The 12,489-nt window shown below is 56.9% G+C and overlaps 1 protein-coding gene across 2 annotated transcripts in view; it reads left to right on the forward strand.

Annotated features, from left to right (window-relative positions):
- REXO1 (RNA exonuclease 1 homolog) overlaps window positions 1-5,225 on the forward strand; it is a 41,842-nt gene extending 36,617 nt beyond the window's left edge. For both annotated transcript variants that reach the window (XM_068661375.1, XM_068661374.1), the window contains 2 exons: window positions 1,971-2,091; window positions 2,802-5,225. In XM_068661375.1, coding sequence (XP_068517476.1) covers window positions 1,971-2,055 — 85 coding nt within the window. In that variant the 3' untranslated portion in view covers window positions 2,056-2,091; window positions 2,802-5,225. The remainder of the gene's footprint in view (window positions 1-1,970; window positions 2,092-2,801) is intronic.
- The last annotated feature ends 7,264 nt before the right edge of the window (window positions 5,226-12,489 follow it).

Here is a 12,489-nt window from a genome sequence, read left to right on the forward strand (position 1 = left end):
TCAGCAGTCTTGTTTCCTGCCTGGCCTGCGTCAGCCTGCTCTGTGCATCTCTCAGCCATCTCTGCTGTCCTGGAGGGAGGGCTGCCTTCTGAACACGGGTCCCAGGGGGTTTGGCTAGGGTCACCGAGAAAGCATGCGGCTGGCAGGAGCCAAGGCTTCAGTCTGTGCTCACAAGCCAGAATTTCCTCCAGCCGTTCTTTGTCATGCAGCTTCTTTGATGAAGAAGTTGGAGCTGCCAACTCACGGCAGTGGTTTGGAAGCAGGGGGTTTTAATGTCTGCAAAGCGCTTTACCTCTCCATGGCACCCTTTATCCCAGCCTCTAAGAGAGTTCGTCATCATCATAAAAAAAATTATTTACAGTTTTATCAGTACAAAATGACTGTTGGCCTCTTAGAAGCATGATTTTCTCTTAGCATCGCAGGCGCTGCCAAGAGAACAAACCCAAGAGCAATATAGCAGAGTGTGACAGGCAGTGGCATGTCAAGTCATAATGTTTGAAGGCTGTGGCAGTAAAGTCGACATCTCGCTAATGGCCATGGCAAGCTCCAAATGGTGATAGCATTTCAATTTTTATTTAAAGCTATATTATCCCGTTTCCTCAGTCTTCCTGATCTACATAAGTAATTATCATTGTGCCTGGGTGGGTGCCAAACTTGACTGCAGTCTAGGAGAGATTATCCATAATGTTGGCAGTTTTACACTCCAAAGAGCGTAGCAGGTTGTTTCTGTTAAACTGCAGCTGTTTTCAGGCATTTATGGAGCTGGGCTATGAAACTATTAATGACGAAGTTAGGAATTGTCACGCAACATTAGCTGGTGCCTAGGAAGAGTTGAGGCAGATGAGGAGACTGGATTATCGGGGTCCTGTCTGAGTCACGCTGTGCTGAGCCTTACAGAGCTTTCTTTTGGTCAGGCGTATAAATTTATCTCTTGGACCTCGTGTTTTGCTCCTGTACTCGTTATGTGGAACTGCTTGCATGCAGGTTCCTTTAGCTGTCACTGAGCATACATTCTTGGTCAACAGAGGATTAATCTTGTCTTAGCCTGAGAGTAAGAAATTCATATTAAAAAAAAAAATCAGCTTACTGTATGTTTATGGTGCCTGTCAGATGTGGGTTTTAGGTCTTCCACAGGCACCCAAAGTGCAGGGTAAGGCAGTGTGCTGACCTGCTCAGCATCCTCAGTTCCTCGCGAAGCGTGATGAGTGATGACACTTTGTACCCTAGAGGACAGAAAGCTTCTTGTCTTCCCTGCGTGCCCCAGGCAGTTGGACCTGAACATGGGGCTGCCCAGGGCCTCCCTCCCATCTACTGTATATTGGTATGCCCATGAGTACAAGATGTACTTGTCCCATTACAGCCTTGCTCAGCTGTGCTGGTTAAAAACCTCCTGTTGACTTTCATTGCTGACAGACTGGAAATTTTCAGGCGGGTGTGCACCTTGAAGATTAAGCCTTTCCTCTAGAAGCAGTGTGATACACAACGGACTGGGTACCATTTGGACATCCTTCCTGCTTCGGTTCACATCTCGAGAACCAGCTGGAAGGCTGTAACAAGCTTTGTGGGGTCAACTGGTTCCTTGGCTTTTTCATTGCAAAAGACAACCTTGGAGGTCTGCCAGCTTCTCCAGGCCAGGGTATTAAGGAGTAACCTGTCCTGAATTGGAGTTGCGTGAACTGAAGCAGCCCTGAATTTCTGCTGTTTTGAACGCATGGGTAGGCAGGCCTTTGAGGGCACGTACGTTGGCTGGCAGAGCGCTGGGAAGCTGGTTTGCACGCAGCCTTTGAGGGGGAGTCATCTTTGATTCAGCCAGAGCCTCTTGCAAAACTGGTTGTGTTGCAGCTCGGCAGGGCATTGCGCAGGGCCTGGGAGGCTGACCGGAAGGTTGCGTTAGCGTGGTTAATCCTGAGGAGTGCCCATCCCTGTGGGAGAGGGAAAATAAACACGTTGCTTTCCTGTTCCCTCTCCAGCTTATCCATGGCACAGTGGTGGATACTGCGATTGTCTTTCCCCACCGGCTGGGTTTACCTTACAAACGGGCTCTCCGGACGCTGATGGCAGACTACCTCAAGCGCATCATCCAGGACAACGGTGAGACTGAGGCGGAGCTGAGAGTGAGGGTCTGCCATCCCGTCCCCCCTGGATGCAGTTCCTTGGACCTGCCTCCCTCCCTGCTCTCCCCCGGCCCTGTCCTCTTGCTCCTGAACTTCCCTGTGCGCAGTGCCTGCCAGTCGCTGTGAATGGGCCAGCGTGTGCGGGCCCTGCCAGTTTGTTTGAACCCTGGTCTGAGGGCCAGCAGCACCTGCTTCTTCCCTGTCTGCCCTAAGAGGGGACCAGGGGACTGGGCTGAGAGGGCCAGAGGCAGCTCTGTCAAGGCCATGTTGTGGTCTTTCTTCTCTCTCTGGCAAAGTGGGACTGATCTTTCTATTTGAAGCATGGAGTGTTCCCTCCAGCCTTCAACAAGCACTCTGTAGCCATACTGCTGGGTAGCTTGAGGCCTCACTGGCCAGTAGCCTCGGGACCTACAGAGTAGCAGCACTTCAGCCCTTAATTAAACAAGAATGGTGCAAGGCTGAAGTCCAGCAAAAGTGTGTTTAGTGAAAACTCTTCCACTTCCAAATGCATCTGTAGTTCACAGTGATCACAGATGCCCTGTGCCTGCTGTGGCGAAGGGCAGTAAGCAGCTGGGCCGGCCGTGTCGGGCAGGACCCGCTCTGGGGAAACCTTGCTGTGGGCTTTGTGCTGCCAGCAGCCCCGTGCAGCAGGGGACGTAACTGCTGTCCTTGTCTTTCTGTCCCCAGTGGAAGGACACGACTCCAGCGAGGATGCCAGAGCTTGCATGGAGCTGATGGTCTGGAAGATCAAAGAAGATGCTAAAGTGAAACGATGACTTGCGCTTTCTCTCTCTCCTGTTCCTCCTCCACCTCTTTGAAGCAGTGCAATAAATGCTCAGAGTTACACTGTCCACCTGTACGCAGCAGCATGCTACCCCAGACTCCCCGTGCACTTGCAGGTATCTACAGGACTTAAGGACTGCTGCTGGTGCAGCTGAACGGCACCAGCTCACTGCTTGCCGGTCCCTGTGTCCAGGTAGTGGCTCTCAGATCCTCTTTACTCTGCCCGAGGGGTTCTCTGTGGTACAGCAGTTGCCTTGTAGGCATGGCAAGGTGGTTTTGAGTAGCACAACCAGAGAGAACTCCTTGTTTCTTAGGAGAAGCTTTTAGAGGTAGGTTGGATACATGCAGAAGGATCTTTCTAGTTCAGTTAAAGGTAGAATTTTATTTTTTTTCAAATGTAACTTAAATTGCCTCTGTACTTCAAAGCAGTTAGCTTCCTGCAGGGTTTGGAGAGGGAGGGAAATGGAATAAGGTTTGGCAGGAAGCTGTGAAGTGAGTGGATTATGTAGCTGGTGTGTGAATGGCGAGCGAGGTGTGGAGAGAGCAGAGGACTGAGCCATCTTGAAAGAGATCCTAATGCAGACCCACCGTGGAGGAGAAAGAGCTGCGAGAGAGGGAGGCAGCTCCTGAGAGCGTGTGTGGAGCAGCAGGTCTGAGGAACGAGCCTGGGTCAGGGTTGTGCCCAGCTGCTGTGACCCAAGTGATCGGTGAGTGCTGGCGTCCTGGTTCTGCAGGAGCTGGACGAGGGAGAAGTCACAAGCCTCAGACCTTGCCCAGACCTCAGGGAGGTGAGGGACAGCGGGGCTGTGACGAGCTGGGCTCGCTGTGCCCAGGAGGGACGTGCAGCCTTCCAGGGCAGGAGCTGTGCAGAGGAGGACAGCAGTGAAAGCAGGCGCTGCAGCTTTGCAGGTCAGGATGAGCCGTCCTCCCTCTCACCCTGAGCTTCCAGAGCATCCCCCGCGAGCTCATGTGTAGGGATCAAAGTTTTGAGGGGACGTGGGGACAGCTAAGTCCGTACTCCATGGCCCCAACAATCTACAGGTGCGCAGAGCTCCTCACCAGTCTGTCCCTGATAGCAGGGACTTGATGCAGGTCAGACCAAAAGCAATAGGTGAAAATACTCTTTTAAACTAGTTTACATGTTGGGAGTTTTAACGAGAGCAGAAGAGCCACTTTGTTGTCTGTCTGGCTCCCCTGACAAAAGCAATTCTTGAGTGTCTGCTGTGCTTGCAGCAGCTTGGGCAGACTCAGAGGTGCTGGCAGTCTCTCTCTGCCAAGGCCTAAATGCTTTCGTGGCGGACAGCAGCGCTGATTTCCCTGGTAGGTGAGGTCTTTCAGCACTGTGACAGTGGTGTGAGAGCAGCGATCGCCCCATCCCCTCCCAGGACAGCATCTGTTCCCAGCGCTGGCTGCTGTGGTCCCTTTGCATACAGGTGGGATGCCTCCAGCTCCTGTTGCTGGGATCCCTGCTCTGTTTCCACTGGTGGGCAGTGGCTTGGCATCCCAGCCTCTTCTTTGCCCAAAGCAGGGGCCGTGCAGCTCCCTGCTGCTTCCCCGGAGCTTTGCAGGCCGTGTCACATCTGGCTGTCCTTTCAGGCTGCGAGTTGCAGGGAACGATGCTGTCTCTGTCCAGGCCATGGGAGAGACAGAGGGGCAGTTCAGAGCTTCTTTACCAGGGCAGGAAGCTTTTTTCCTGCTTTTGCCTCTTTCCCTGGTTTATCCCCACGTTTATCTTCACCCCTGGCTGCAGCGATGGTGCCTGTCTGTAGCAGCCCACTGATTTCACAGCCTCCGGGTTCCCCAGGTACCGGGCATGCAGGCCCAGCTCCCCTCTTCCCAAGCAGCTGCCTTCCCCAGCAGAGCCAGCACCCTTGTTCCCGACGAGGACGTGCTCCGTGTCCTGCTGGGGAGCCGTTTCCCCAGCTTTATCCCAGCGTCTGGGCTCGGGGAAGGCCGAGTGTCTCTGCAGCGCAGTGCAGGCAGGAGGGCTCGCGGTCATTTCCCCTTTGTCTACCCACGGTTCAGCTGAGATGCCCTAAAATGAGGCTTTCAGGGTGGGATGCCATGGGGGGAGGATGCCCCTTCCATGGCACGTTAGTGGGAAAGGAGACAAGCGCTGCTGGTGTGGGTCAGAGCAAGTGTCAGAGCCGCGTGCTGTCACTGCCTCCCCGTAGCGTGATGATGGGCAGCCCCTGAACCCCCACACCCCTGGGCGCTGTAACACTGTAAAATAGGTTTGTGGTTGGTGAGAGGTTTTTGGGTTGTATATAAATATTGTAACCTGTAACTTTTTTTGTAATTGTTTTTAATAAAAGGGTGTTGACTAGATGCATGCTCCTGAGTCTGGCTCTGCTTTACCTGCAGCTGGGCTGGGAGGGGAGCTGGAGCCAGCCCAAGGGGAGCTTGGGCAGGCTTCCCCGGAGCATCCCTTGAACCTGAAGCCACCGTCACTCCCTCCATGTCCTCCCGACGTGGCTCTGCCATCCTTTTACAAGCTTTGTGGCTCTGAGCGATCCCTGCCCCTCGGCTGCTGCAGAAGTCCGGGCGCCCCTGGGGCTGCGAGGTGGTGCCCGAGACGAGGTGGTGCCCGTGGAGCCCCGAGTGGGGCAGGTCCCGGATCCCACCTCTGCCCCCGAGCTGGGGCGAGAGCCCGGGGAGCTGGCGCCTGCCCTGCTGCTCTCGCCGCCTGCCCAGGCTCCTCGGGAGAGCCCCTATCAATCTCACAAATGGGGCAGGAATTAAAGTGCCAAGTGAAGGAGCTGATTCAGCACGGAGGAAGAGGTGAAGGTAAAAAGTTCAAATAAAAAAATAATAGGCTATTAGATGACCTCACTGGCAATGTGTTTTATTTAACGTGCTGGTGATGGCTCGGCGATGGCAGCGGTTACTTAGGATGCTGTCAAAGTCACGGCTCAGCCGCGTTCTCAGCCACCTCTACGGGCCCGTGAGGTGCTGAGCTCTGGTGTCCCCTCCCCTGGTGTGATCCCATTTGGGGTGGGTGGTCTCTGTCCCTCCGCGATGTCCCCCTCCTGCAGGACACCTTGGGGGGAGGGAGGGCTGGAAGGGGACGGATGCCTTGGGGTGAGCCCCATCATCAGCCCCAAGGGGAACTCCCTGTGGTGCCCGGAGCTGCTGTTACGGAGCCCAGCGGATGGAAGGGGCCAAGTCTCATCTTGGGGAAACTGCAAAAGTTGGAGCCAGGCAGGATTTTAGGGCTGCAAGAGCTCTGGTTCCAGGAAAGCACAGCTCACCCAGCCTCGGGCATGCAGGTGGATGTGCAGTTGGACAGACGGACGCTGGTGGTGCAGGTGTGTGTTTGGTGGCTGTCCTGTTGGTCTCAACCACCTCATTTATCCCTGGAAGGCCGCGTGCCCCAGGGGACACTGCCAGAACTGTTCATGACCAGAAGAAACCACAGCAGGAGGGTCGGTCTTGCTATTTTTTGCTCTTTGGGGGAGCTTTGCCTCTGTAGCCAGGAGGAGGAGGAGGTGGGGATGGTGCTGGGGAAACTGAGGCACAGGAGAGCCTGGGTGGTGACAGTGCCACCTGCTCAGGGCCACTCCTGCAAATCCCTTTGTGGAGGAAGAGAAAATCCTGAATCCGGCCTTTGGTGCAAGGGGGTATGGGGGGTGGTGGCTGCTGCTGCCTCTTAAATAGGGCTCAAACAGGGCCAAAGTGGGGTTGTGGGGGCAGGAAGGGCAGTGACAGCCCCAGTCCTGCTCCCCCGTGTCCCCTCCCCAGGGGCTGGGGGTATGGCCCGGGGGGGCCTTTGGGCCGATGCTGCAGCCTCTCCTCTCCCGCAGCTCAATAAATGGATTTTCCTGCTTTCCCCGGGAGCTCTGGGGCCCAGATTTGCCAGGACTCTCCTGGCTCCAGCTCTCCGGTGTCACAGCTCGTGGTGCAGGTCTACGTGGGGACAGTCACCCCCCCGTATGGCCTGGACCCCCCAAAGTGCCCTGCAGTGCCCAGACACGGAGGTCCCCTGTTCTCAGCCCTAAATCCGGAGCCAGGTAGGGTGACACCGATGTCCCTGCAGGGATCGGGGCAGCAGGGGCTGGTGGTGGCCGAGGAACCGGGTCACCTCCTGCCCTGCTGTGGCTGTGGCCAGGAGTGGAGGAGGAGGAGGAAGAGGAGGGTGCGGGCACCGTGCCGGAAGGAGGGTGCTGCCGACAGGTTGTGCAGGTTTGGGGGGGGGATTTTGGGTGGTGCAGGCGGTTGCTGGGTGCCGCGGGCGTCGCGTGCTCCTGCCACCGCCCTGCATGGGGCAGCCCCGGTGCCCGCAAACTCTGGAGGGCCGTGGCAGGGGCCAGACGCAGCCGTGCCCAGGGCCGGTGCCGCGATGCCATCGCACGGTGACGGCCCCCGTGGGCACAGCTGCTGGGGGTTGAATCGGAACTGAAGTTTGGGGCAGGATCTGCGTTAACCAGAGCCTGGGCAGGTGCTGACTTGAGGCTGCTCCAGGCTGAGGAACAACCCCTGTGCCGCAGGGGAACTTCCCGAAATTATTTTCTCCGTGCAAACGGGGCCCGGCAGCTGCTCGGCCGTTTGGAGAAGGGCACCCGGAGCTGCTCGGTCTGCCCGAGGCAACCACGAGTGGAGGTAAGAACAAGGCTTGAAGCTTCAGCTCCCCTCTGCCTGTGCATGGGTTGCTGCCACTGCAGGGCAGCCCTGGGGCTGGGGGGTCCCCTGTGCCCAGCGGGGGGGACGCACCGGGAGGGTGACCGCAGCGCACGGGTGTCCCTGTGCCCCAGCACTGCGCTGTGCGCAGCCTCCCAGCACTTGCTTAATTGCTTCTGGGGGGGTCCAGCTAATTGCAGGGAGCGATTGATTGGTAAAAATGTCATCTTTGCCAGCTGCTGTTACTAGGGTGACCTCGGCCGTTGTCCCTCGGCGCTATTGGTGCCCATGGTGGCCCGAAATCACCCGCCACGTGTGATTTCCTGCGGGGGTGTCAGGGCAGGATGTGGAAAGCCCTTTCCTTCCTCTGGATTCTGCCCAACTGTGGCCAGAAGCAAGGGTGCAAACTGGGGGGACGCGGAGGCTTGGGGACAGGCTTGTCCCCACCATGTCCCCATGGCTGCTGGCCTGTCCCAGCAGTGGCTCTTTTGGGTCTCCGGAGCTGTGTGTGCCCTGGTGCTGAGCTGCAGGTGGGAGCGCCAGCTCTGAGCCTTGAGCCGGTGAGAAAGGGAGGCTGCATGGGGGGGGAAAAATGCAGATTTTTTTGGTGGGGTTAAGCGAGCAAGCAGGGAGCTGTCACAGGGAGGTCGCTTTGGAGCGGGGCTGTGCAGTGCAGCCAGCGCGTGGGCAAATGGGAGAGTCCCGGGGTGAAAGGAGAGTGGTAGGGACAGGGCAGCAGATGGGGGACTGCAGAAAAAGGCTGAAATGCTGAATTTTGTCTTGGGTGCTGCTCCAGGGCCTTGGGAGCCACCAGGAATGGCTGTGCTGCTGGAGGAGCTGCTGGTGAGAGTGAGTGTGAAGGCAAGTGATGGGCCTGGGGGGCAGGAAGGGAGAAATTCCTTCCTGTGTGTGGAGAGGGGCTGGTTATGTGCTAGTGGTGAATGTTCAGGGCTGCAGAACTGCCCAAAATCTCTATCTGGGCCAGCTGCATCTCATCAAGGGTTGAGCACCTCCAAGGATGGAGATTGCCCCTCGGAATGCTCCTGTTACTGATGCTTTTTGCAACCCCCAACCACAATTTCCCCTCCTGCCGGCTGCTGCTGTGTTCCTTCCCCACGGGGCCCAGTCCAAGCAGCTCAGGGACTGTGCCCATCGCCTGCCTCGTTCAGGCAGGAGAGCAGCCCTGGGGGACAGGAGGATGCTGCTGTGCTGGGGTGTCTTAAACAGCACGTGTAACACGGGCAGGCACGGCTGGGCACACTCACCCATGGTTTTATCCGGCATGGCTTCACCCCCAAGCTCAGCAAACCCCGTCAGCACGGAGCATGAATCACGCCGGGGTTGCCTCACTGCGTTCAGTCAGCGGTGCTGGGAAGGGGCCAGGCTGTGCCCGCACAGAGGGGCTGGGAGAAGAGGTCTGAGAGTGGAGCAGCTCCTGGGAAGCGTGAATCACCGGCCCCGCACCGTGCCGGAGTGGTGCCAGGCGCTCACCGCCACTTCCCTGCCCACTGCTATGGTGCCTGACCTGTTTTTTTGCAGCACCGGGACAGCCCCGTGGTTTTATTTCTAAATGCTGCGTGATGATACTCACCAAATTTGGGTGGGAAACGGCAATAAGCTGTTAATTTGGCTCAGCTCACAGCAGTCATTCGGTGAGCCTGTCCCCTCCCTTTCCAGCAGGTGAGGAGCATCGGGATGGGTTTGTGTCACCCCAGACAGGGATGTGCCCAAATTAGCCCTGGCCACGCAGGCTGGGTGCTGGGCTGTGTCACCCAGTGCACGGCAGGGACGTGGGGACACAGGGACAGTGTGGATGTGTTGTTTATGGACCTCAGACGAGTTATTCGTGGCTGCACTATAAATGCTTTATGGACTGCTAGCCTAGCACTTGCTTAATCACCTCCAGGTTTCTGTGGTTAATTGCAGTGAGCAATTAATCTAATGATGGCTAATGCAGGACCACCACAGTGGGGTATTTCTGTTGGTGTGCTGGAGAACCAGCCCCAGCCCCAGGATGAGGCTTTGAGGGGGGCATGGGATCCATGGGACTGGCTCTCCCCTCGGGGATGCTCTCTGGGGTTGGTGCTACCGAGCTGCCCCAAAGAGCTGATTTGTATCCATTCCCCTCTTCCAGGGATCTGAAACTCCACCTCCCATCCCCAGGGTCACGCCTGGCCCCTGCTTCTTCCCCGCTCTTCATGGAGCAGTGGAGCCGGTGCCAAACCTGGGGTCTCGGAGGGACTGGGGCACTCCCAGTGAAACCAGTCTGCCCAGTCCAGTGCCATCCTGCCCCCCCTGCATGCCCGAACACCCCCGTGCTTTGCCCTTGCATCCGCGGCTGTGGTTTGGAGGGTGCTGACGCTTCCCTAGAGCAGGAGGTGCTGGGGCCAAGCTGTGCAGACTGGATCCGTGCCAGGGCCAGGCGGGTCCCCAGGGAGCCCAGCACCGGAGGTGTGGCGGGGGCTGTCCCACGGCCCCGCTGGGCAGGGCGGTGGCAGCCACAGCTGGCAGCAGGGCCACGGGCAGGATCGGTACAGGTACGGGGGAGCCTGGGGGAGTGTGGCACAGCCTCTCCTTCTGCTTTTTCCCTATTCTTCTCCCCTTGAGCCCCCCTTCATCCTGCCTGCCCTGGGCACCTACCCATGGGTGCTGCTGGCACTGGGTGGGTGCCGGGGGGCTTGTGGGCTGGCGGGTGCTCTACTGGGGGCTGCGTCTGTCCCTGTGGACCCTGGGGAGAGGGGGGAGCCCCCCTCTAAGAGCACTTTTTTCCTTTCTTGGCTTCTGGGCACAGGGGAAGATTTGGGGTTCTCCTGGACCGGGATGGGGACAGGGACCGGGATGGGGACAGGGATGCTGCATTTTCCCATGGGGTTGGATCAAAGCAGCAGGCAGGTGGAATAATAGGGTGAGCAAGCAGCCTGTGGAAGGAGATTTACGGCCTGGGCATGTCTGGGAAGCCCCCAGAGGCTTTCCTGGGCTGGATCTGGCCACGGTGCGGGGGTGTTTCCGCCCAGTGTGATAAGCATGAGCTGGCTGCTGCCAGGCATCTTCATCCACTTGCTCATCGCACGGCGTCGCCCATGGGACAGGGCATCTCTTGTTTTAACCCTATTTAACCAGCAGCATATTTTAAACCTATGTATTTATATATATATATATATTTATTGTTTTAAGCATTGCCTGCAGGGGCCCCCATGTATGGGGCTCAGTGAGGCCATGCCCAGCAGTGGGCAGACTCTGGTCTGACACAGTCACCCTACTTTGCTGAGCCTCCTCCAGAAATACAGGCACCCCAGGCAGCTGAAACCCAAATGTGATTAATTCTGGTTAAAATCTGAATGGGATTAATCACCCTGTTTTGAGCCTGTGGGAACCACGGAGCTGGAGAAGCCCCTGGTGCTCCGGGAACGGGGCGATGCTGGGGATGCTGGTGGGTAGGTGGGGACCTCCCAGGGCTGTGGGATTGGGGTCCCGTGGGGGCAGGACACCAGCTGGGGCCCCGCAGGGATGTGGCAGTCGGGTAAACAAGCTCATGATGCTGAGGCTGCTTGCGGCAGCACCCACGATCCAGCAGGTCCCCGGCGGTTTGGCACCAAGACCCTCACCCCCTTGTTGTCCCGAGGGGACGTGAGGTTCCCAGGGAGATCCTTTGGCATCTTGGCCAGGAGGTGGCTTGCCCTCGATGAAAAGCAAAGTTGCCAAAACATGGAAAGTAGGGAGACAACTTAAGCAGATGCTTGATTTAAAACCACAGATTTCTTTAAAATGGAAAATTCAGGTCAGCTGAAGCTGACACCATGCTGTCATTTTTTCCCTTAAGCACTGCTGGAGCTCTTTTTTTTTTTTTTTTGGGAGGGGGGGGGAGGAGGGGAGAGGGGAGAGCAGGCAGGGAAGAAACACAACCAGAAACCCCCAGTTCTGGCCGGTGGCTGCTGTGGGTCTGACAGACGCTCCCATGGAAGCAAGCACTTTTCATGCTAACACCTGTGCTGACCAAAGCAACAACCAAACATTTATGGGGCCATTTCAGAGGCAAAACCATCACAAAATGTGCTGTACGGCCCTGTAACGGGGGGCTAGGGCACTTCAGCCCCTGACAGTCATCTCCACGTGTTTCACTCTCCCAAGCCAGTCCCATTTGGTGCGGTGCCTCTTCCCATTTAAACCTGGTTTATTTGTGTTCATCCATGCAAACCTCCACTAGCCCAAAAGTATAGTTTGGGGTGAGAAAGCCCTGCTTCTTGCCCTGGGCAAAGCGCCGTGTCTTGTCAGCATGAAGCAGCCTTGCCTTGCTGATTTGCAGCTGCATTTTGCTGCTGAGACCCCAGGGACAGGCAGGACCGGCCGTTCCCCACCAGGTCAGAGCTCCGGCAGCTGGTGGAGCTTCCCGTGTGCTCGTTAATCGCTGTCAGTGCAGCCGGAGGCTGTCTTCTGCCTTTGGCCATCTCCAGCCCTTTCTTGCCCCACGATGGAGCTCGTGCTCAGGTTTGCCACCTGCCCTGGCACCCGATTAATGCTTGTTCCCACATGCCCAAGGTGTAATTTTTATTTTCAGTTATCAATGTGAGCTCGCTGCTGGTACCTCTTTGGAGCTGTTTCTGCTGTGCTTTGAATCAGTGTTTTTTTTTTTTGGTTTTTTTTTTCCCTTTTTTTGGCCTTTCCCCTGCTGCTAGGGCTTGGATGCAGGGGTTGTTTTCCAGATTGTCTGTGCACAATGCTCAGCTCCCCAGAGGTCCCCACATCTGCCAACTGCTAGTTCTTAATTAGCTGCACCTTCATTTGGCATCATCCAGGAGCATGGGTCCTCTGGAGCCGAGGAGCAGAGCATGGAAGGGCTAACAGCGATTGTTAGGTGGTACCAGGGGGCTCGTGCACGTGGAGACGTGGTGGACATCCACCTTCAGGCCTGATCCTGAGCGCAGAGGCACCTCCTGCAGGGACGGCCAGCAGCAGAGCTGAGGCCTTCCAGTGTTTT

This window comes from Anas acuta, chromosome 26 (assembly GCF_963932015.1).
Source record: "Anas acuta chromosome 26, bAnaAcu1.1, whole genome shotgun sequence".
Lineage (NCBI taxonomy): Eukaryota > Metazoa > Chordata > Aves > Anseriformes > Anatidae > Anas > Anas acuta.